The sequence below is a fragment of the Drosophila subpulchrella genome, chromosome 3L (genome assembly GCF_014743375.2).
Source record: "Drosophila subpulchrella strain 33 F10 #4 breed RU33 chromosome 3L, RU_Dsub_v1.1 Primary Assembly, whole genome shotgun sequence".
Classification (NCBI taxonomy): Eukaryota; Metazoa; Arthropoda; class Insecta; order Diptera; family Drosophilidae; genus Drosophila; species Drosophila subpulchrella.
The window spans coordinates 20,927,862-20,953,244 of NC_050612.1; the positions used below are offsets into that span (position 1 = coordinate 20,927,862).

A 25,383-nucleotide genomic window follows, 5' to 3' on the forward strand; every position below is an offset into this window, starting at 1 on the left:
TATTTTGGCTGAAATATTAGAATATTTTATCTACTATCTGTTTCACAGATAATTTTTATTTTCGTCTTATTCCCAGAAGAAGATCTTATTTCCTGCCGGTTCATTTATTTGTTATTCAATATTCTAAGATTATTATCAATACAACAAAATTTACTTTTTGTCATGTCAATATGACAGAATGGTTTTATAATTTTAATAATTAATATATATTTATTTAACATTACTTGTATCTATATTGCTCAGAAACCCTTATTGATTTCTTTCAATCATTCTTTTTCTGAGTGTAATGGTTTATGATCGATCCTTTCCTTCAAACCATTTTGGTTCGAGAGTCCTGGCACACACACTTTGGTATTTACACACACTGAGGCAACGAGACACGGATACGAAGTGCGCTTTTGTTGTTGTTGCTGTTGCTGCGCCGCTGTACAGTTGTTGTTCCAATTAAAAATTTTTTTCCCTAGTTTCGCGCTCACAATGCGAACTTGCAATCTATGTGCACTACGAGATATTTTCCGCTGCTTTTATTTTGCTACCCCAACAGAGGGTATTCTCATTTTGCTAAGGGTTTTGTAAAGCAGCGAAGGAGCCACTTTTGCCACTACAAAGGTTATGATCAACAAGTTTAATCAGTCGTTATTAGCATGTGCTTTATCTTTTTGATTTACTTATTTACCTATTTAATATTCCTATAAGCCATTTAAAGTATAGAACCAATTTTACATCTCTAGATTGTTTAAAAAGATACGCCCTCCAACATATATATTATTTTGTTGGGAATAACGAATGCGATTTCAATAGGACACTTTATTTTGTTATACAAAATTGTCTTTTTTTTTATACTTTCTTTTGATATGATCGATATACATACATTTTTAAAATCATAAACTTACAAACAAAATATAATATACAATTGAAAAAGAAGTTAATAAAATATATCTTCCACATTAAATACATATACCATATACCAACGTTGTTATGAAGCAGATTTTAAGATTTAAAAATTATAAATTTTAGAACTGCTCAAATATTTGTATTATAACAAACTATTTAAATAAAATACCAATATAAATTTTTATGCAAGCTCGAGGGTATTCAAACTTCGTCCTGCCAAAGCTAACTTTCTTGGTGGCCTCTGTTGCTGCGGTGCTGTTGATGTTGCTGCTGCTGCTGTTGCTGCGGTGCTGTTGCTGCTGCTGCTGCGCTGGACGCAGGACACGGAGGCAGGACCTTGTGGGCATGTGCCATATATCCTGGCATTGCACTGGCTGCCGTTGCGGGATTTTGGTACAATTTGCCTTCTGTGTTTTGCCCCTTTTTTGTTTTTGCGCAAAGGGAGAGGGGGCGGCTCTATATGTCAGTTGATTTCATTTCACTTTTTTTACTGCTGGTCCTTTTGCAACCTCGTTTCATGCCAACTATTAGTGGAGCTGCCATTTTTTCGCCTTTTGATACAGAGAGCAATCCACGGCGGAAAATGGAAACCTTGACAGTTGCATTGTTTCCTGGCGCTGACAGAAAAAAATAACAATACAAAGCGAAACACGCGGAACGCGGCTGCCTATTTGCATTGCGTAATGGAAAATCATTCAACCTAGGGGCCCAACCCTTAACCGAATAGGAATACGAATCCCGGTCCTCGGAACACTGACCTGTCCCATACACATAATACATACCCATAAAATCCCACGAGGAACCTTAAGAAACATCTGCACAAACAACAAGATGCAGCCGGCTTTTGGGCCATCATTTTCTCTAAGATAGTTCTTAAGTTCACGATCCGCAGACAAGTTCTTCATGGCTGGGATTTCTAGACTCGAAAGCTGCTGCAAGTTCCTCTTCTCTCATGTGCATTCTGCTCTCCAGTTTTTTCTCATTTTTTTTCGCTCTTATTTGCTTTTGGCGTGTCCTTTGTGAGGACAGCAAAGGACATTCACACTGCAAGCAGCCACAATAAAAAGACGAACGGCAAAGGAAACCAGAAATGTATCTGACAGTTGGTGCTGCAGAAGTATTTGAAAAATGAATGAAATGTGTGCAAAAAATAAGAACAGAAATATGCAGAAATTATTAAATATGAAGAGAGTCATACACTGCAGTTGGATCTAGATTTAATATTAAATTTAAGCAGAACAAAGGCAAAATGTTCTCTCTTGTAGTAAAGGTTTCCGAACAGGTAAGACCATTTTATTTAGATATTTGCTGAAAATTTGATGTATTTAGCTTATATTTAAAATTAAATGCTTCAAAGGTGATGCTTTGAATCATACATTTATGCATCAATATGCAAAGTCTATGGATGAAACAATAATAAATTAAATAAAACATGTTAATGAAATGTGCTTAAAATTTAAGATAATATTACTTTTAACAGAGTTTACCTAATATTTGACTAAAATTTCGTATGGTGTAGCCAACTCTCATTCCGATTTAATGTACCCTACGCATATTCAGACTAACTTCTCCAAGGGCAAACGCTAAAGGAAGAGTGAAAATCTCTTTAGTGAAGTTGAATGCGCCAGAAGATGCATGGCACATCCGCCAGGACCAAAAGTATCCTGTGGATAAATGTGTGGATGCAGCCTCGCCACGTTTTAATTTATTTCATTCCGTTCAAGATCCGCCAGTTGGCCGCTGCTTGTTTTACTATCTCGCAGCTCCAAAGGAGCCTTTCCAGAGTATCTTAGTATCTCAGCATCCGAGTATCTTGTATTTTTTTGTTGTATCTCAGAGTGGCAAATGCACACGTAATACGAGTAAAGCAAGCCAAATGCATTAACGGCTAGAAAGAGAGGGGTATATGCCGGGTGAAAGAGAGAGGTATACACACCCATACACACACTCGCACATATATATATATGTATATATTTTTATTTGTGCCATTACAGCCCTCGTTGTTGTACGAGTTTTGAGTTTTCCGAAACTGAAATCATGAAAGGAGCAGATGTTAAATTTTTATACACAACGACGACGCTGGCAGCGCTGCCGCTGCATTGTTGCTGCCGCAGCCTTGTTGTTGTTGTTGTTCTTGATGCCTTATTCTGCACTGCTCGTCATCGCAGGCCATCTCTCTTGCTCTCCACTCGGTTGCCAGGCAGCCGCAAATGTTGCCCTCTCTCTCTGGCCAGAAACTTCAGCTGCTCACTGTTGTTGTTGGCTCCTCAGGGGAGGGGGGTTGCCAAAACAGGGGGAGGGGGATCTGGATATTGACCGTCCTTAAAGGAGCCTGCAGCTCAGAAAGTTTCACTGCCCAAATCAAACTTTTACACAAAGAAATCTTAAAAGAATGTGTAATTAAAGAGTTACTAATTTTGTATCGAATACCCATTAAATATATATTTTTTAATTCTTTTAAATTTTTTATTTTTTTAAAGAATTTTATTTTCTACTCCAACTTTTCTGGTACACATAAAATATATAATAGATCTGCATTTAGTGGTAAGCATTAAAAAATATATAACTTCTAACTTTGGTCTCATGTTTTCATTTGTAGATGGAATTTTAACTTTGGAAAATCATTGTTCATATTTACTATAGTTATAAGTTTAAAATGTGATCCGTTTTTAATTTAATTATAACTTTATCTAAAGTAACTATCTTAATTAAGTCATTGCTTAAACATGATGGCTTTGAAATTTCTTTAGAAAAATGTAGTACTGCAAACATTAGATGACATGGTAACTAATTATTTTTTATGTTTTCTTCCTGCCTTAATCTTTAATTGCAACAATTTCAGCGCTCCATCCCATGCGAGTTGGATATATTTTTGTTTTGCGGACTTATCCTTACCTGATTTGTCAATGCCTTTTTACCTGGTTGTCGACTGCGTATTGGAACAATAGTTTTCCATTTCGTGATGCTAATCATTGCTAAAACTCGGCACAATACAAGCAGGCATCCCTCTCGCTCTTCAGTCTTCGCTCTCGCTCACATACGTATCCTTATGGAGGACAAATTAACCCTCGGCAGAGTCACGGGGTGTGAGGAGAGCCTCAATAGAGCTCGGTGGGTGGGTTCCGTCCCACTGTGCCAGTTTGAATCGCTGCCAGTTGAACATACCCACTGTGTGTAGGTTGGTCGAGTTGAAGTTGAATTTTCCACAACAGGTACAAAACACAAAGTACGAAACACAAAATACAAAATACAAGCTGCAGCAGGACGAGGCTGTTGCACCTTGGCTTAATTGAGATTTTCGGCCATGCAAACACTCGAACTCTGACTTATCAACTTTCTCCATGGGTTATGCCATGGGGAATATTGCACAACGGGCTGTAAATATCAGTGATTATTCAAGTGTGTTTATAGCTAGGTATTTAACAAGACACCTGGGATGGCCCATGATAGAACCAAATGAAGAATGGTAAAGGGGTTCATTTATTTACTTTCAAGAATTTTGTGGAAGTATAGAAAAATGTACTTTATAAGTTTTCTAATAAAGGGACTTTTAATCTGAGTTGCCTGTATAAAAATGTGTATATTAAAGGCAATGAACAGTAGATTGTATAAAACAAGTATATCCCAAATATTTACCCAAGATATATAGTTCGGGATCCTCGTTTATTCTATGAGTTTACTAATTAAGGGCATCTTTATCTAACTTACCAATATATAAATGTGTATTTTAAAGGCACTGTACAGAAGATTATTTAAAAAAAGAATATTCAATTGAAACCCGAAAATATATAGTACAGGATCCTTAAACTTCAGCTGCTTCCTTCTATACTTCCCTGCTGTCACCAACTGGGGACATCTGGAGCAGTTTTGGTGTCACAGATGTACGGATACAGGGGCATACATCATCGGGTAATAATATCGGCCATCGATACATCCATTCCATATCCTCGGAGAGTCCTCATCCGTATCCTCATCCCCATTCTCCCTTCCCCAAAACAAGCCATGTATGAGTGGCCCCCTTTTTTTGAGCCGCGCTTCGTGCGCGTGACACCTGATGTTATTTTACGATTATTGTTTCTGGATTTATGGAACGCAATTGCATTTGCCGCACGGCAGGTGTTGCTGTTGTTGCTTGTTTTTGCTGCGGAAATTCTCATTTCGCCATTTCACAATTAAAAGTTGCGAATCCTTTGGGGCTTTGCTGGCATAGCTGGCAAAAGGAATAACTATATTAATTAAAAACCACAAAATCCGATTTGCACTATGCCCAGGGCTTAATAAAATTGTTTGTTGGCAATCTTCCTGTGTCATTACGTGTATTTCCAGGGATTGAAATGTTTGCGCAGTGCCAGTTTTGATTTACAGCATGGGGTTATTCGAATTTATAAACTTAAAGGAGGAAAAATATAGAAATAAATTGAAAAATTACTTAAGTTAGGTATTTGGTATTATGGAGTTGCTTTAATTCTATATAATATTGTATGGACTTTGTAAAGTATTATACATATTTTTACCAGAATATAAACTTACCATAGAATTTCGTAGCACCAAAATTAACTTGCAAAAAAACATCGCTTCGAATATTTATTTGATATCCATTAGATCGCTCACAGGGTAAGACTAATGCTACTATGCAAAATGCAAAGGGATTGCGGGCATAAATCCAATTTTGCATACCTCACTCGATGTTTTCGATTTTAAATTACATTTTTAAGAACTACATTGTGTGTTTGTGTAACTACATGAGAGATATATATTGAGTGTTTTTTGTGTTTTGTGGTTGTGGGGGTGTCGTGTGTGTGTGTGTGTATTCGTATCATTTAGTTATCAGATATGATTTTGCCAACATGAATAGCCGCCGAGGATGTGGTGTCCTGGGTCCTCGTCCATTTAATTGGCGGCTATCGTGCAGACACAGCAACTGGGAAACCAGAACGTGTCCTGGTACAGATTCTGCCCATTGCCCTGGAGCGCAATTAAGCGTTTTTGCACAAACTTCTGCTCGCATCTCGAGTTGTAGCCGTTGGGCAATTCGCACAGGTTCGAGCAGGTGTTCGAGCTGAAAAAAAAACGATATAAGTGCCGGATCGAATGCGAAGTGCCCAAACCAAATGCTAAAATTCAACAATTGTCGGGAATTTAGTTGTGGGTTGCTGGGCATAAATAAAGAGCGCCGGCTGCGACTCGCGACTCCTTCGAAAGGAAGAAATGCGGAGATCCCAAGTCGCAGGCGGACCAGAACAGAGTTGAAAGTTTAACGAACTCGTTAAAACGGGAATCGTACGTAATTGATAAGGAGTCGCAGTCCGAGCGGAAGCAAAGAACGGTAAAATCCCTGCACAGGAAATAAATATGGTCGAATATCTGGATGTTCTATTCTAGGGATTTTGAAACTAAAATATAAAAACTAATTTTTAAAGGATGCAAAATGGGATATTATTATTCGAACATATAAAGAAACCTTATTAAATAAAATATTCAAGCAACAAAATATGTTATAGCCATTAGAATGTTATGTACCTAAGTAAGAAAAGAGGTTAATATCTGAAATCCTTCCCTTAAATAATTATTTTACTAGAATTATAAAAATCTATAACATTCTTTTGGTTTAATATTGATATTTGTTTAATTGTTAATTTTGATTAAGGATCTATAATTTAATCTTGAATATATATCTGTCAGAATGTAATATATTTTTGGCTAACTTTTTTTTATTTGTAAAAGATTTTGCTTGGCTGACTTGTATCTTTTAGATACCATTTTAGATATGAGATATGTTTGTATTATTCTCCGTGTAGCCCTGCTCCCAGCTGTTCCTTGGCCAAGATTTATGCGCGCCTGCGTAGGTACTCCATTTGGTTAAACAAATTGCGCCAAGTACCGGGCTCAGTGCTAACAACAAGTGGCCGTGGAAAGTGGGAGGGGAACCCGTGCATCCAGAAGGGAAAAGGGACTCGATTTGAGACTGGGCAGAGCGGGACAAACGGGCAACAATTAGGGCAACGCGTTGACCCAGCCCGAAGAACCAGCAGAGAACCACCTCACCCCAATTTTTACTCGTGACATTTGTTTGCGCTTTTTCCGTACGAGTGTGGAAAGGTTTTCGAGTAGCGCACGCATCCAAAAAAAAGGGGGAAGGACCAAAGAGAGGGGAATAAAAAAAGGGGACAAGGATATGGCCTAATGGCACAATGTGCCCTGCTTTGGTATTTCTCTCTCGTTTTCGGGGTGTGATAATTCGTTTAACCGCAATTATGACACCGTATAAACGGTCCTTAGTTCGACCTGCACTAACCACGTGCCCAGCAAGAGAAAGAGCGCGAGGGATTTCCCCTAGTTTCCACAAAAAATAAATAAAAGAAGGGGGAAACCTTGGGCGTCCCGCTGCGAATTATTAACATTGGAAGGGGGTTGGCATGACACCTCTGCCACTGATTACAAGTGCTGAAAACGGTAAGGGGTATGGAATCAGGATCAGGGGGAAGGATTCGAAATAATGAGAAAAGGCTACTTCAAGGACGGCTGGATGGACAAGTCACTCACTTTATCCCCTAATGCTACAAAATTAATTATGAAGCACAATCATAAATTAAAGAATTCAAGTAACATCTGGTTAATAATGGACCTAACAATAGGTTATGTTCCTAACAGTTGACAAATATTAAAAGTGGACGTGATTGTAAGGTAAGCAAACTATTCATTTTCCACGTTTTGTATACGCCTGCATCCTCTTGAAAAATTATTTTACAAAATATCCCTTTCAAACTTTAATGCTGAAATAAAATTCTAGGCTCTATTGGTAAGTATGAAAATTTTTTTGTTAAAGGATTGCGTTTTTTTAACATTTATCACACCGTATATGGACCAAACCAGTGTCAAAAAATAAAATTTTTTACGAGGGTTATCAAAATAGTCTTTGGCTCTAAAAAATCTAGTTGAAAAAAAAAAGTAAAGTTCATTATTCAGCGACAAGCTGCTTATTCTTTCAGTTTTTAGTTTGCTGCTTACGATACGATCCTATGCATTTTTGTGTGAGTGTTTTTAAATATGTACTAAAGGAAACACAAAATAAAAACTTTGTTTTTGACGTATGCAAATTTATAAAACACCCGAATTTCTTTAAAAAATATTTAGAATCCCGACCGACCGTTATCTTAGCCTCCAACCATCCAAGCAGTGCACTGCTTTCTCAGCTCTTAGCTGAGACACAACCCCGGTGTAAGATGTATGTAGAATAAATTTCAAATTTAAACTTGTACTTACGCACAGAGCTCCGCCTTGACCATTTGGCGGGCTGTGTTCTCCTCATTGACCACGAACATCCAGTTTCCGCGGCTATTCAGCGCCGCCTGAGGGGTGATGAACTGCGAGGTCGTCTGGCAGAGGGTGGAGCGCCCCGGACTTTGTCGCTTCGTCCTCGAACGCTTCTTGAGCGGATTGGGGGCATCCACGCCCACGATATCCAAGAGATCCATGTTGAGTGAGATATCGCGCTTGCTTTGCGGGTGATCCTCGGCCGGCTCATCCCGCTCCTCAGCCTGCTTGTCCTGCTTCTCCACCACCTCCTCCTCCACCTCCTCTTCGATTTGCCTCTGCTTCCGGCTGAGATCCCTGACCAATCGCTTCAGCCAGAGCGTGGCGTTGTAGGGAGTCGACTTGCCGCCTTGATTAAAGTACAAGTGACCGCTGGAGGATGAGGCACCACCTCCCTGGGAATTGTAACGCTGTCCCGAGCGATGACCCCCGCCAGAAGAGGTGTACAGGAGATACCTAAGAGATACCAGGGGGTTTAAGAACAACACATTAAAATCAAAGTGTTGCATAGAAAAATGTGACAAAGGATAAAAATTAATTATAAGGGTACATAATTGGAATACATTAAACAGCACTACCATATTAATAAAATATTTACAAATCTAGTAGCTCAAACATCGTGGTGTTATCTAAATAAATAATTTTTGTGGTTTTTCGTAACTACAAATAAAATCATATGTAATTGTAACGAGCTTATTAAAAAATTACATAAAATTAAAGTTAAATTATAATATATATTGTAATCATTTTTCTTTAAAGCATAATTTTAAATAGCTTTTGTAAAATCAATCTTGGGTGCATTGCAATAATTCTTCTTTGAAGGCCAATATATATGTATGAAGTGTTGGTTGGTATAGAGTTTTCTCTTTTCTGTTATGCCATAAACAAATATAATCTTATCGAAAGCCTTAAGTCTCAGTTACCCGAACAGTCGAGTTTTAATTGCTGGTCATATATTAGAAACATATTTTTTTTAAATATTCCGTTTTACTCACGTTGGCGCTTCCGTAGAGGGATTGCTGACGAAGAGGGGGTTCCCCCCGCCACTTGGCCTCTGGGGACTTCCCCCAAATGGGGTCTGATAGCTATATCCATTAAAGTCCTGGGGATTGGAATCACGTGGCGGGAAGATGGATTTGGGATCGTAGAAGACGGGAGTATCGTGCCACGCCACAGCCGCAAAATCCTCCCAGGTTTCGTCCACCAGCAAAGTGCTGGCCTCATAGCCCCACTTTCGCACGAGGCTCTTGATGAGATATCTTTAAAAATTAATAAGTACCAAGAATATAATTTTTCATGAATTTTTAATGAGCACTAAAATGATTGGTATTTTTTGGTATTGGACTATTTATAAAGTAGTGTCCGTATTTATAATGGTTATGGACAGTATTTAATATTTTTCAGGAGGTAAATCTGCACTCTAGTTTTCAAAATAACTTCCCAAAATATTTAATCACAAGGAAATATTTTAGAATTAATTGAAATTCACATCAAATTTCGGATCCCAAAGATTTTGTTTTCTGTGGAGTGTGTACCACTTGTGTCTGTTAATAACGAGTGGAAAATGACCTTATTTTTTCAGATCTTTTTCCTGCGTGCAAGAGGGAAACAATGAGTGATGCAAGCTGCGATATTTAACGGGCTGGGAAAGCATGTACCCGAGTATCAGCCACTTGTCGGAGCCTCCGAATTATGCAAGTCACAGACCGACTGACTGACAAGTGCCAGAAATTGCTATGGAAATGGTAATTGCGGAGTTGCCCAAGCCAAATCAAATATGAGTATCATAATTAATATGCGGCCGCAGGGCAAAATGGCAAAAAAAAGGGGAGGCGCAGACATCGTAAATAATAAATTGGCAGTGTGGCAGTTTCGTTTTTATTTTGCTTCTCTTATCAACAGGCATCGCATGCCCGTCACGTGCCGCCAAAAACGGGCAGGGAAAGGTAAGGGTTAAGGGGCGGGAAAGACCCCACCTATATACGAACATATAGTAAAAACCCGCTTGGGGCTTTCCCATATCATATCTTTTATTTTTTGAGAATTATGCAACGCACTGAAATTCCAAAGCAAGCGTTGTAATAAAAATGCCTATTTAATTGCCGCGTCGGCGCCTAGGGCTTATCAACCCATTCCCATTACCATTACCAACTAACGCACATTATTTAAATCCCAATCGAAGAAATGCTCTATAAATAGACCCAACAAACATGGCCAACCAGTCGAGCGAAGGCGGATGATAAACAAACAAACAAAACAACAAATTTGAGTGCCATCTTTGGAGCACGTAAGACAAAAGATGCACTCTGGGGGTCAAGTGGTGAATAATGAATGCTCTACCGTTGGATCTTACAGATAATTTAGTTCATTTTTTATTCATTTGGTGTTTATTGGTACATGTTTTGATCTCAAGAATTTTTGAAAGATCTGAAAAAATTATAAGGGATATTTTTAAATATTCTTTAGACCCTTATCGATCTCAAGAATGTTTTAATTTTTGTATTCCCAACTCAAAATATTTGACTAAGGTTTATTATTCAATGTCTTATAAGTCTTAAGACTTATCTGATATATAACACTACTATTTTGAAAAATATCCATAACTTAATAACCAAAATGTTTTATTCATTAAAAATACCACGCTGTTCTCCAAAATAATCTAAAGCACACCCAAAATACCCTGGCTCACGCGCCAAAGTGCCGGTCTAAGCAACTTGTGATGCCCCGAAGGCACGATTATTCATTGGAGGCATTCATAAATATTCGAGAAGCACGCGGCCAGTCGTCGGATAGTCGCCAAAGTTATACTTCATATGTATACTTGCTAGTAGGAGCCAAACAAAGTGTCTTGAACTGTCAATTCAAGTTTATTGGGTCAAGGAATTCCCCCAGCTGGCTGAGAGCAGAAGCATCCAAAACAGCATCAGTTCGAGTATCTGAGTATCTCAGTATCTGAGTATCTGAGAGCTTGTCGCGGAAGCAGCCACAAAAGATACTCACTCGAAGCTCGTATGTTAATGCGATGCCAGCGAACAAGTTTCGATGGTGAACTAAACTGAAGCCGAAATTGTCTCGTGGCCAAACATTTGTTTGAAATGCATTTGAATGAAGTGAATATTGATTGGAGCCATTGGCTTAGGTAGGAGTTTGTCAGGGGAATTTGCCGCCCATTTCACTTTTCCATTTACGAAATTAATACAAAGTAATGCAATGTACGTATAAAGAAAAATATAATAACATTTTTTTGAAAAATCTGTACAATTTTTTTTTTGCTACAATCTGAGTTGGTCTTTAGGGTACGTTTTTATGTTCCACAATAGCAACATTAATTTATTTTATATAATCCCTTGCGAATTTCAATTAATTTTTTTGGACTTCGGTTCATACTCTCTGCTGTTCCACTGAAAAGCAAAAGTTATTTAAGCTGCAAGCTCATGTTATCAAGACTCAGTTGATTTTAAATGTCGTGCAGAAGGTTTATTTATAAAAAATGTGTTGGCTTATTAAATTATCCGGAGCAATACTTATTCTAAGCATTGTTAAAAAGTCTTTCTGTGATATACCAACCTGTGACTATTTCGATACTGTCGATATTTCTCATTTACAAAGAGTCAACGATTCATATATGTATAAGGGCATCGAAATTCCTGCCAACCTAACAGGGGAGTACAACTACAGGAAGCTAATATACGATGACACAGAGCCTGTGATAAGCCATTTAAGAGCCTGTATTTGCAAGTATCGGCCTTGTGTTCGTATTTGCTGCCCCCGCAAGAATATGTTGGCCAATGAAAAGTGTAATGATGACCTACCGGAGGAGATCATTCTTTCAATGTTAAACCTAACGTTAGAAAACATTTATAAAGGGGAGTTGTGGAGACCGGCTACACCTATTTCAGCGGAATTTCTAGTATTAAGGAATCAGTTCCATTCTTATGAAGAAATGATCAACCTGAGGGAAGACGAGTACTCGATGTTAAAGGTTTGCTTTATAGTCTGAAAACTTTCCATGATTTTGTAAGACATGTTCTTTAGGACGGAACCTTAATTATCAAGACATTGCCCATAGTACTCTACAAAGAACAATACTGCCTCTATCCCCAGTTTAATGCTGACTTTCCAAAGTCCATATCGATTGTTAAGCACTCGCGCGGTTTTAAATTGCCGCCAGGGATTACTGAGGGTAAGGATAATAATTAATTGAAAAAATCCCCATTTTCCACATCCCTTGGTTTCTACTCTTACAGTTACGGTTGTATCCCTCATATGCTATGTTCTTACTATCTTGGTGTACCTGTACGTAAACAAGCAAAGAAATGTTCTGGGCAAGTGCTTTATATCCTGCTTATGCGGCATGATCATGAATGGTTTCACCTTTATACTGGACAAACTAAGTTTGTTACACAAAATTTGCGCCTTAGCAGGTGAGTTATTCAAAATAAAATTGGATCGGGTGTCATCCATTCTAAACTAAACTATGTATGTATATGAACAAATATAATATCTAGGATATTAAACATTTTAAATGCCTGGGTTCTTGAATTTGTTAATGGTATAGGATACCAGTATTCGTTGATCTCTCTTAGGTTACAGTAGATACTTCTTCTTGATGGCCTCCTTTCTCTGGGTATCTATGATTAGCTTTCATCTGAGGAAAATATTGACATCTAAGGACCGGAGTGAAAATCGTAATCAGTTCCTTAAATACAGCATTATTGTCTGGGGCATAGCTGCTCTTGCGACTGGAGTAATTTTTGGGATGAACCAAGTTTGGGAGCAGGATGTCCATAAATGGAGCTGGATGCCGTTAGTTGGCTATTCTGAGTGCGCAGTGAAAGGTTTGAACTACTGTCATTTATTTCTAAGCTGTCACCATATCTCACAAATAAACATTTTCTGCCTGTTACAGCATCGGGTCCTTCTTCATGGTTCTACTTAAATGGACCAATACTGATACTTAACACGTTCAGTGTGGTCATGTATATCCTGATACACATTTGGAGAACAAAAACCGAACTGAAGAGGTTTCAAAAAGGTGGAAAGAGGATAACGTCTTGCTTTGATTTCGACACTGAAACGTAAGAGCCAGCAACTTTAAAATTGTACAATCAGGCATAATAAGTGTTCTATAATCCATATCTCAGGAACCTAATGTTGTTGCGGCTTTCGGTCCTAATTGAGGTATTTTGGATTCTGGACTTCATGTTCAGTTATGTAGATATACATAGTATCGCTGGCTTGTTCCATTCGCTTCCGATCTATTTCCACCACAGTTTTGGAATTCTTGTCTTTATAATGATTATCCTTAATTAAGCGTAGCACCCTAAAACTTCTAGTGGATAGGTAAGTTCTTTGTGATTGAGACAGATTATCGATTAACCAGTTCTCTGTTTCTGCAGATATCGGGGAAGACAATAGGAGGTTTCTATGGGCACATATAATATCCTCATATAATTAATGTTTATATTTTATTAGTTGTTAAAAATTATTAAGATTGTAACAATTTTCACAATAAATATATTGTCGATTATATAGCCTACATATACCCTTTGTCCAAATTACTCATAGTTTTTTATTCGCAACAGTAATTCGTTCATTAAACTAATCTAGATCAAGGTGATTCTTTTTTTAATAAAACAATTATTTAAAAAATATAGAAGATATTGCCTTACAAATTGCATTACATTTCCGTAGGTTTCCCGGACTATTCCTACTTACGTGGGATAGTTATCGGCGTGTTCGCAGTACGTCTTCCCTGGACGGGCGCAGGTGGGCGTTTGTCCAGGTGGCGCCGGGAGGAATTGGCAAGGCGGCGCTCCATAAAGGCCGCACGGCGGGGGCGAGCTGTGGGCGGCTACTGTATAAGCTAATATCTGAAGGAAATACACTTTTAATTACATCGAGCACTTCTGCTATAGGGAATACTTACCACATAGGTAAGGAGAACTCGTTTACAACTAAAAGGGGGCGGACGTTTAATACTCTTTGTCATTGTCAATTCATTCGCCGTCGATTTGCATTTGCATTTGACTCGATTGCGATTCAGCAACTGTCTTCAACGCCAAGTCTGAAATCTGAAGCGAAAGAGAAACTGCCATGAATTATTTTGCCAAATATTAGTCGCAAGAAATGGCAAATACGTCGCAATTTTTCACACCATTTCCATGGGGACACCAAACAGACAATAACTGATGGTTTTTCCGCAGCGGAAATGCCTCAAAGTGCTTATTTGTTGTGCAGAGTTCACTTGGGCTTATTGTTAAGTCAAACAATCAACAACTAAAACAATAACATAAACACGAACTGCACAACCGACAACCTCTAAGGCAAACAACACCCAAACAACTCGAACAACTCCCGTAAATAGCGAAAATAAATTGCCAAAAGTGAAAGTGACGAACAAGCTCAAGACAACAAGATTAAGTATACGTAGATTAAGTATACGATGCGGAGATAATGGACTGGTCACGCCCACCACCATTGAGGGGGCGTTCTCAATTGGCAACCCGAGCTGTCAGCTAATGACAATATTTATAAAGTCTAATGATTTATTAGCGCTTCTAAACAGGGGTTTAAAGTAGTGGTATTTAAATGGGATGTTTTCTAGTCTATTTAAGATTAAATCGAAATGTTCCTAGGAATGAGAATAAATAAAAGTAATAAACTACCAGTGATATAATAGTTATCTTTGTTGAAATAGGTTTTTTAATGCGGAAACTAAAAGACAACTATTAATATTTTTGAGCTACTGGCAATGTGTATTATTTAATAAAGTATTAATTATAATTAAGTATGTCATTAGAATAAAATCTTCCAAAAAATAATGACATTAAAACAATCTAAAAGTGGGACTTTTCGAATCCATTTATAATGAACTACTGACAATACAAAGGTAATTAGGGTAAAAATAAACCAAAAATGTAATATATTTTAATTATTGCAAAGCCATGGTTACAAGTGATCCAATCAAAAGCTGTCACAGTCAATGTTAAAAACCGGATTACGTGTCAAGCTGTGCTTTAGTTTCAATAAAAATGTGTACCGCAATTATTTATAGAAACAAATAGCAATAACAGCCTGTCATGTGGGGAATGTAAAGGCAATGGGCATTCAAGAATTAATAGGAATTTATGGTGATACAAAAACACCTGCCACAAGTGTGATAGGATTTCCGGGATCACAGGCTCTTTTGCGCAAGCCAAGCAAAACAAATCAGTCAGCGATCGAGCGCCAATGACAAAGTGTCTGGCAAACTACACAGAAAACAATAAAGATATTGAGGTTCTATAATAATAAATGAAGGAAAACATTTTCTTTAATCTGAAATTCTACTGGACTACTGTACTATCATTAAGGTATTGTATGTGTTCGTATTCAATGATAGAAAAACCAATGTGTTGAGGGTTTAATTACAAAAGTAGTAAACTTTAAAATAACTGTACAATAATTCCTTAAATAGCTGAGGCAGGCAAACTTATTTAAAAAAATATTTAAAAAAAGATTGATATATTAAATAAATACATTCCGATTTTTTGTATATTACTTTTTGGTCATGTTCCTTTGTAATTAAACCAATCATCACAATATTTTTGAAATATGTTTTTTCTCTGTGCATGGACCAGCTTTGTTTTAGTGTTTGCGATCTGCTAATGGAGTCTTGCACATGGCTACACCCACGTATTGCTGGTATTTCCTCGATGCCAAAGTTGCGCCAGACGATCACCTCATAAATCACAGAGCGGCCAAAAAGAAGTTGGACATGGTCTCCGGTATTGTTTCCCTTAGCAACTTTAGTGGCTGTGTGTTTTATGGTGTGTTTTGGGCCATTTGCACATCATTAGGCCGACGGGCCAAGAGTTAATGAAATTGTTAAAGATCTTTGACCAAGCTTTAGCGGCTAATCCATTGGATGCGTCTCCATTTTCGAAATTGAGAGCTCAAAATCGCTGGGCTCCATTCAATTTATTTGAATGATTTGACCGCAAAATCATCTATCTATATTTAATTGATTATACCTCGCCTGAGTAATGATCGATTGTCAGATCTTTATCTTTGTCTCGCCCAGACAATCTCACTTATTCACCCGATTGGAACTTTTTAAGGGGATGAGTCTAGATATATTGATGGCAGCTAATTGAAGTATTAGCAGGCTACAAAATGAGCTGAATGAGGAGAAATATTATTAATTATTTATAGGGGTATTTATTAAAATAAATGAATTTAGTCATTAAAAAAGTTACTTAAAGGAATAGATTATAGTGCAAAAATCTTGATATCTTGACAGATCATAGTTTATCCCTTTCTAGAAATAAAATACCACCTAATTCAAGCTTTTTGACAATTATGAAAGACTTTTTGGTTTTTAAAATTACATCTTTCCGTAACATAAACTTTTTCAAAGATCGATATAAGTTTGATTATCTTGTTCGGACTTACAAATTTTCCGTTTTTTGGTGGCACAGTGCGGTTGGCTTATTTAATACCAATTTAGGGACTAAAACAATGGATTCGATTTGAGCCAGACAAATAGCTGGGCTTCATTATAATTTTTAAAACATATATTTTATGCCTGCATTTAGCTGAGAAATTAAGCACGACTTTTCAAGGCTACGGCCAGGTTTTTTTCTCCCCACTTTGATTATATTTTGTTTTTATTTACCTAAAGTGTTGTCTGCATTTTTTGTGGATTTTGTTTTGTGATCGCTTTGATTTAATTTGTGTTTGCTGGTTTCCTAACATTTCGGTTACAAGTATATAGACGAAAAAAAAACAATAAAATGTTATAATAAATCAGAGCTGCGATGACAGATTAATTAAATTTATGAATTTATGGCAGCGGGTCAAATTATTCGCTCTATTAATTACTCACCTATTGCGGGCTTGTTGTTTTGCTTTATTTTTGGATTCACGGTTGTTTTTTTGTTAACCTTTTTATTCACTACCGTAGTGTGTTGAGCTTTGCTTTTTGTACTTTTGTGAATTATTTTCTCTTTTTTGGCACCGCACTCACTTGAAAATTTTACTAATTAATAAACTTAACACGTACCGAAGAGCGGCGCGGAGATTTCGAATTGTATTTATCGGCTTTGGGTTTTGGGCTGTCGATTTCGGTTTCGTTTTTTCCGTTTCACGCGTTTGCCAATGCTCACGGCGGCAGCTCGTAGCCAACTGAGCGGTCTTAGCCAAGTTAACAGCGGCCCAGAGCCGGGAACTCGGGGCAGAGAAAAGCAGAGCTTGGGTCGGAGCAACGCTATATGGCAAAAGATATGGCCAGCCGGCTCCGATCTACCCAGCTAATCTCTCAATTTAGCCCGCTCAACTTTGAACTTTTTGGCCCGTGATTCATGTCGTTGGCCACATACTATAATGTGATGTGTGCGGTTTTTTGCCTTTTTGGCCCGATTCAAGACCGGAAGTCCAGCGGTTCGGGCCATTCAATATGACGCGGGCCTTATTTATTGACAACTTTTATTGTTTGTTTTACATTGTCGCCAATATGCGAACTGCAATAAAGTGAATTTATTTAAATTGTTAATTTTTTTTTGTCGCCGCTCGCCAATTGTTGTTCGGCGTTGCCGTTGCCGCCGGTTTTGGCCCATAGAAACGATTCATTGTTCGGGCGACGATTTTGGATTTTTATGGCCAATGAAGGTCATTTAACAGCTTTTATCTGTCGCAGATTTGTGACTGCTGCCGTTGATTTGATTTGATTTGGCGCTGCCGCCGGCGAAGACATTGAATGTTGGCAAGAAAAGGCTTTTAATGGCCAAGAGACCACGCACAATTGTAGGAGTTACCGACGCTTATGTCTCTCGGCAAAGGCATTTAAATCAATTTTTGTGCTTCACCAAAGGTGGAATGAGGGGCAGTATTGCATCAGGGGTATATCAGCTTGATTTTATGAAATTTCTCATACATCTTTGAATAAGGTTTTAATAATAAAATATGTTATGACATAACATTTCTTAATTTCGACCATTAAAGTAATAAATCGTTATTTATAAGCTTACTTAGAAAGCGATGAGTAACAATTTCTCTTCCCATTGATTTTAAAATATTTTAAATTTATGCAACTATAAAAGCGGGTACATTAATAACACAAGTAAATATAGTGATTATTGAATAAGAATATTGTGTTAATAATACAATGCATTTAAAATAATCTTGACTGGGCATATCTTTTAACACTCCTTTATAAGAATTTACTAATAATGAAATTATATTTCTTTATTGACCAGAGATTAATAGGCATATAAAACGAACCAAAAAAAAATATATTCATATTTAATAGCTATTAATGATGTTCTTTAAATTTAGTTTACCTAACTAAGCTTCCCTTTTTTATTTAAAGAGTATCCTTGAGTCCATCTCGCAAATTCAAATCATTATTTATTTTAACAGCTGGTTGCCAATAGGCAATGTCCCATAAAGCATGAGCTTTGCACTCTCAAATCTTCCGAGGCGTTTTTGGAATTTTATCCGTTGCCTTGTTGGTTTCGACGTTTAATTTTGGTTTTTTCGGTTTTATTTTGGCACAACTTTCACAAAGACGAGACCTAGACCGCGAGGCAGAAAAGTACGGGAAAACCCTTGCCGAAATCACGATATGGGGAGCTCCACGGCTCTTATCGAAAATGGTTTTTAATGCGTTTTTAAGTCAAATTAGTGACTTCATCAGTCTGCCGGCCGAGCAGGCTCAGTTTCGATTTGAGATTCACTTAAGCCGCTCATTAATCAAACTCCCAGCCCCAGGTATCGGGACCAAAGTCATTTTATAACTAAAACTAACACGTGTATATGAATATGTAACCCGGGGAAGAGCCACTCTCCCCTAACCACCCACCGTTTCGGGGCTTAGCTGCAATTGCGAAAGGGTTAATTAGAGGCTGGGCCTGGCCATCTCAATGCCATCTCAATCGGTTGGCCAACGAAACCATTAAAATCGCCGTTTGCCCCGGGCCAATTTCATACCAATTCAAGCCTCTGTCGCATTATTTTTGGCCCACTAACCCGTCGAGCATCACCCGCTGTAATAGCTGTTTCAGGCGGCCAGTCTTTAGTTTCGACTTATTTTATGAGTTCCCTCCTAAAAAACCATAAAACGTTTTAAGGCCTCAACGAAAACGCTAGAAAATCGCGCGCAAAACGCCTATATGGTTGTGATCTTCGATTGGTGGCTGACAGAAGCTTTATTATATTACACTTATTTAATATTTTCATTTGAACAAAAATCGTTTTTAAATATATTTATAAGCAACAGTAGAGTCTATTTATTATCTATTTTTTAAAAATATTTTTCATGCTTATATCAGACTTTAAAACAAACTACTCAATATATGTGGAATGTTTAGTTTTCACCAATTTTATATCACATCTTAAACACCTTTAAAGCATTTTAAGGTCAAATTTTAAATTTCTTGCATTTTATTGCCCACCCTACATCATTTAACAGTTAATAAAAAAGTGCAAATTATGATTTCGTTTATATTCAAACGCAATTTTCTCCTACTACTTTTTAGCGCGTAGCACATTATAAAATCTGAAAACAATTCGTGCCGGGTGTTCTTTATGATTGTTTAGCCATAACAGCCTCCTCCTGTCACTTAGGGCATAATTTATATTCATGACTGGTCAAGGCGTCTAAAGAAAACCCAAGGTGGGGGAAAAGACAAAGGGAAAGCAGGAACTTTTCACCACATGTCCTTCAGATAAACGGAATAGCACAAGAGAAACCCATATGTCTTGGATTTCAACACCATAAGCGGTCCTGCTTCGCCCTTGTCTACGCCTGTCATTTAAACTAAATGCCCATAAATAATGAGGACTTAATAAGTTTCAATGGCTGTCATACAAAACATTTTTCTTTAAAACCATAAAAAATGGTGTGCGAACAGTTTTTATCATACGGTTGGAGTTTCTTTTATAGGCAATAGGGTTATTTCAAGATGCGAGACGTCTTTTCGAACCATAAGCTTTTTTTTTGGTTACATATTATTCATATGTGTGTCATATTTTAAAGGCTTAGTTTAATGTATTTATACAATTTTAAGATTACAATTTTTTAAATATATATATTTTTTTTTTATTAATATTTTTTTTCAGAGTTTCAAGGCCCATGGACTTATGTTTTAAGTACCCGTTCGTTAGGAAAGATTCTAGTATTATATAGTTACCAGCTTTATTTTGTTAAAATATAAATTAATATTATTAGACATGATTCAATAAAACTAAAAGTAAACATATGAAGTGAAAAAACTGAATAGCTTTTAATTATAAAGAGCATTTGAAATAACGAAACAATCTAAAATAAATATATTCTAACTTTTAATATTATAATATATATCAGAACAGTGTAACCCCCGCGTGTTTTTCCGCCTGAAAACTCAAATAAAATGTGTGGTATTTCGTCTTTCAACCCCCATTGGCGAGCGCGCTTTTCCCGGAGCCTCCGCCCCTGCTGGCGTTTCGAAACGCCGAGCGCCGAGCGCCAAAGTCCCATCCGCCATCAGCTGGCCGCAAACTCACCACGACGGCGGCGTCGGCAGAGCCGGATCCGGCTGCAGTGGCTCCGGCGGAACAGAACAGCACGGAACGCTCTCAAAAGCGCTGGGCCACAGCTGAGAACGGACGTGTGGTGGGTGCCTGTGCCTCCGGTCGTATACTTGATACTTAGCATTGGGCGCCTCGGTTTTCCGTCGTGTTTTGCCTTCTGGCAGTCTGTCGGTTGGCCACTTGGTCAGTTGGCCAGCTAGTCGGCAGCTGGCCATCAACTGTTACCAATCCAAATGCAACTCCTGGCCAAAAAAAAAAGAATAATAAAAACGAAAACAAAAAGTGTGTGTGCGCGGAAATTCGTGAAAAAATGCCAAGAAGTCAATAAGGAAAAATTAAAAATTTCGAAAATAAATCAAGTGTGACAAGAGAGAGATTTGCAGAGAGAGAAAGCTAAAGAAAGCAAAAGAAAGCACAAATACCGAAACGTATAATCTGAAATCTAAATTTCTAGTGACGCGTTTAAAAGTGCAGAAAATGTGGCCATCGCAGTCAATCAATTGATTTTTCTTTCTTTCGGCCAGCAGTTGGTGCGGGAAACTCTAAGATATTTGTATCTCTTTTTTTTTGGGTCACAGGACATTAATAATGCCAAGGCAGCACGTTTTGGGGGAAGTTGTATCGTAGTATCGCAAGAACTACCAACAAGATGTGTTTATCTGGGTAACGAAACAAATTGCCAAACGGAAGCCCAAAAACCAGATCGTCGAAGCCCCAAAAACAGGGTCATATGATTGACAATGGTTAAATGGGGGTTGCTACTTAGTTGGCGTCAGGCGGGAAAAGTCGGGAGATTCGGAAAAGCCAGACAACAGACGCGGCGTCGCAATAATCATAAAGGCAATAACAACACGGCCAAAGAAATCATAAATTCATGTGTCAGCGATTTGGGCTTCCTAGGGGGTTTCCATTCTCATTTTCTTGTTTTCTAGGGGGCTTCAGTTTCGGTATCGTTTTCCCCTTCTTGGGGGCCAGAGTCTCCCCTTGATTATTCATTCATGGGTCGTAATTAGCCGAGTAGTTGCAGTTGCCTGAATTATTTGGCAGCCACAACGCAACTTGGCCAATTAGGCGCTTAAAAGATATACACACACAAAAACAAAGACAGGTGGGCTGTGCACACAGAACACCGCACACTTTTCGCTTGACTAAGGTCAAAAGTTGTCGCTCAGTCTCCATAAAGATGGTCCCCCAAAAAATAGAACCCATCTGAACTTGATGCTGTCGCTGAGGCTGCCGACGCATTGCGAGGCTGTTTCGGCTATTTTTAACAAAAAAGCACGCCCGCACGGCCAATAAATTTACCCAGAAACTGAAAAGCCAACAAAAAGAAAAGCCAAAAAAGAGGAAAACACAGAGATCGGAAAACTATATGTAGTATGTAGTATGTAGCCTACAACCGAGGCATTCATATTAATTAAACTTTGCAAGTGGAAATCCACTTTGAAAACTTCAAAACTCATTTCTTTCGGGGCGGAATGTAGTTGTCAAATCGCACGCACAACAGGGAAAACAAACCAGCGGGAGAGAGGAAAATCCCAAATACTCTTACACAGAGAGAGACAGGGAATTTTCCGAGAGAGAGAGCGCCAGAGAGAGCCATGGTTTTCCAGGAGGTTTGGTTTGGCTTGGATGGGGCCTTCCAAAATAACACATTCCTCGTACAAAGGATTGGCTTCGCATTGACATTGGAAGCCTCTCGGCTTTCCGCTTTTCCTGCTGCTCGAGTTTGGAGTTTCCCCGACGCTTTCAGTTCGTGGCTAGACTTTGGAGCGTGCTGTGCTTGGAAAAACTGTGTGCGTGAGCAGCGGAAAATCGGAAAAGCCTCCCGTGCCCCCACCCCTTCTACACACACCGTACCTACACACACACACACACTCACTTTTACACACCGCATTTTCCACAGGCCAGGGCAAATGTGTAATAAAATCGAAACAATGGAACAGCAAACAAAACAACAGAGAATATAATACCGAATTGAAGTTCATTTGAATTGTGAGTGTCGGGGGCCGCAAGAAAAAGTGTTTTCCCTCGGTGAAGCAAGGCGTGTACCACCCATAAACGTACGAATACAAACATAGTGGGGAAAAAGGAAAAGGAAAGGCCCAAAAAGGCAGACAGATAGGCTGGCGGAAAAGGAAAATCCGCTAGGACTGGCATTACCATAACGCTAACTCGCCGAATAAGTTTTCCTTTTCAAATTATAACAAAAAGTGTAACTTAAGATGTGTTTTCTTTGTTTTCCAGCGCGTGTGTCTGTGACAACTGTTTTCCTGTAAAGATAATAAGATAAATGAAAATTCCCCCTATACAATTGGAAAATGTAAAATAAATATATTCCTATGCTATAACAAACAAACACAAAATCAAAAAACTTAATCAACGCTTAAACAAAACTCCCTAAGTAAATCTTAAACGCAAGTGAAGTTAATACTCCTTAGTTGGTGAGTAGAAATAAAATACTACGTACTATATTACTAGTATTTCTTATACTTCTTACGCTAGTTAAATAAAATTCGAGTTTTGAGGGGTATATTACATATAAAAAAATTTAAACCATTATTTTGTTGAATTCTATATACCCAAATTATGTATGGGAAATGAAGAAATTATTAGTATATTTCCTGTATACCTTTCTTTATGAACTTATGCTAATACAATCGATATTTCGACTCGGGCCGCCTTTTTGGCAACTTTACGAGTCAATTAGCGTTTGTAATTTGACATGCTACTTACTCAGGCTTTCCACATTTTGGAGAAGCCCTTTTCCCATTCGAGCTGGGGTTTTTATCGGCCACAATTACCCGAGCTGCGCAAACACATTTCCCAAGTTGTCAAACGGCCTTAATGGCACCTATGCGGGATCGGGATCCGCCCCGCCCCCAACCCAGATAAGGAATAAAAATAATATAATACTCATGCTAGTTGACAGACAAGCCAATAATCAAGCGATGTGCCGCAAATATTGTGATAAGGCGGTGCTATCCACCTCGGCGTTTTCGCCCCTTTTACCACCTGCAACTGGGAAAAGCGGGAAAGTTTTGGGGAATTTATGGGGGAAATTCGGCTGGGCGAGGCTGGGCCATAAAATATACTTAGTCCAAACATTGTTCGCAGGTGATAAAATTGCTTTGGATGTGTAAACAACAACACTGCACGCTTCTTAATGGCTTGCCAATTTTGTTTCCGTGTTTGGGGGGCGTGGCCCACATACAGAGCAATTTTCTCCAAAGTGAAAGGTTTCCAAAGGGATTGACGGGATTGTCGGGAGCGAGTGAGGCGGAAAAGCCTGTTAGAATTATGGAAAAATCAGTAAGTGCACTCGAACACGCTCTTGTAATCTATAAATCAGCTTGTGCTAAATTGGATGTAGGTAAATATTTTGAGAACCTTTCTCTCAATATTAAGCATAAGCTTTCTTGCTACTTACTGCTTGTGAAAAATAATACTAATTCTTAAGATGATTATGAATTATTTTCACCGTTGTCTTAAAAACTTGAGATATTCCTAATGCTATAAAACTGCATTTTAAATTCTTACAAAATTCAGGACATACGTGTATCTAAAATAAATGTGTTTTTAATGCACTATTTGGGATAGGATGAGAAGTTATAACTAGTAGCTTAAGAGAACCACAGATTATCTTTTATAATCATTGCAAAATCATAAACCAATTTAATGTAGTTATAAGCAGTTGACATATCTGGGAATTTACCAGATATGTCAAAAACCAACGCTCAGAAACTAAAATAGCTTCAGAACTCAAAGAGCTATTTCCGCACATTTTGTATTTGCTTGGCTTTATAATAATCCAGTTTGCTTCCCCATTCGAATATCTTAAGCTGCCATTCAGCCAAAACTTGGTCCTGAAGGTTGTCCATAAATTTGGTCTTCGGTCTGCGCGCTTGTACTTATTTATCTTTGCTCAGTTGCCAGTTAAAAGCTATGAATTGTGTTGGCTGTCGAAATAAATACCAGACCGTTGCAGTCTGACATTTTTATGGCAGTTCCAAATTATTCAGCACTAGGAAAAAGGGCGATGCGAAAGTAGATGCTGAATGAAAATTCCAAACGGCATTTGTTCGGCTTTTCCCATCACTTTTTTTCTTGTGGTTCGGAGTAAATTGCGGCTTTCAAATTGATATATTTGTGGTTGTGGATTCAAATGATTTGTCAACTCATTGAACACATGGTATCTTGGCAAACAATGATTAAAGAAATGAGAAAGAAAGTTGCCCTTTATTTTGCAAGTATTTGTTAATGTTCATGGCCCATTAGGCGGCCAAGTTGGGCTTTTATTAGAGTTTGCCAAGTGTGGCATCGCTTACTTGGGCCATTAAAGTTGTTAACTGGATTTGAGGCCACCATGGGATCCTATCCTATCCATCCGCTTGCCATGGTTATGGTTTTTTCTCCCTGCACATTACTTATCCCGGATGTGCTTTTTTCGCCCTGATGACGTGCATACGTCGAAGTTCGGGCTTATCTTGCCCCTTTTTCTATACTCTAGACCTCCGGATCGGGCCCGTACCCTATCCCCCGGATTCTACCACCACTTGAGCGGAGTCAGCGAAGCGCGCTTCCATTCATGTTTGAGGGCACATAATCAATATTTGGCAAGCA

General features: G+C 38.2%; 2 protein-coding genes and 1 long non-coding RNA gene across 26 annotated transcripts in view; 2 read left to right on the forward strand and 1 right to left on the reverse strand.

Moving 5' to 3' along the window:
• Positions 1-5,465: 5,465 nt before the first annotated feature.
• LOC119553157 (protein spaetzle 5) lies at positions 5,466-17,359 on the reverse strand. Its single transcript, XM_037863381.1, has 6 exons — positions 17,078-17,359; positions 14,138-14,282; positions 13,927-14,081; positions 9,204-9,467; positions 8,158-8,664; positions 5,466-5,953 (listed from the first exon to the last, which is right to left on the reverse strand). The coding sequence occupies exons 2-6, from the start codon at positions 14,198-14,200 to the stop codon at positions 5,785-5,787; spliced, it is 1,158 nt and encodes a 385-aa protein (XP_037719309.1). The 5' UTR covers positions 14,201-14,282; positions 17,078-17,359; the 3' UTR covers positions 5,466-5,784.
• LOC119553158 lies at positions 13,106-13,659 on the forward strand. Its single transcript, XR_005219755.1, has 3 exons — positions 13,106-13,286; positions 13,353-13,551; positions 13,608-13,659. It is a non-coding gene; the product is annotated as an uncharacterized LOC119553158 (long non-coding RNA).
• Positions 17,360-20,781: 3,422 nt separating the features above from the next.
• LOC119552743 (potassium voltage-gated channel protein Shab) overlaps positions 20,782-25,383 on the forward strand; it is a 59,961-nt gene continuing 55,359 nt past the window's right edge. For 21 of the 24 annotated variants that reach the window (XM_037862508.1, XM_037862512.1, XM_037862518.1 and 18 more), the window contains exons 1-2: positions 20,782-20,842; positions 23,008-23,204. The gene's annotated coding sequence lies outside the window, so the exon portion shown is untranslated. Of the gene's footprint in view, positions 20,843-21,274; positions 21,291-22,515; positions 22,557-22,646; positions 22,756-23,007; positions 23,205-25,383 lie in introns of those variants that run through there. The other 3 variants (XM_037862511.1, XM_037862509.1, XM_037862510.1) reach the window with 3 other exon arrangements.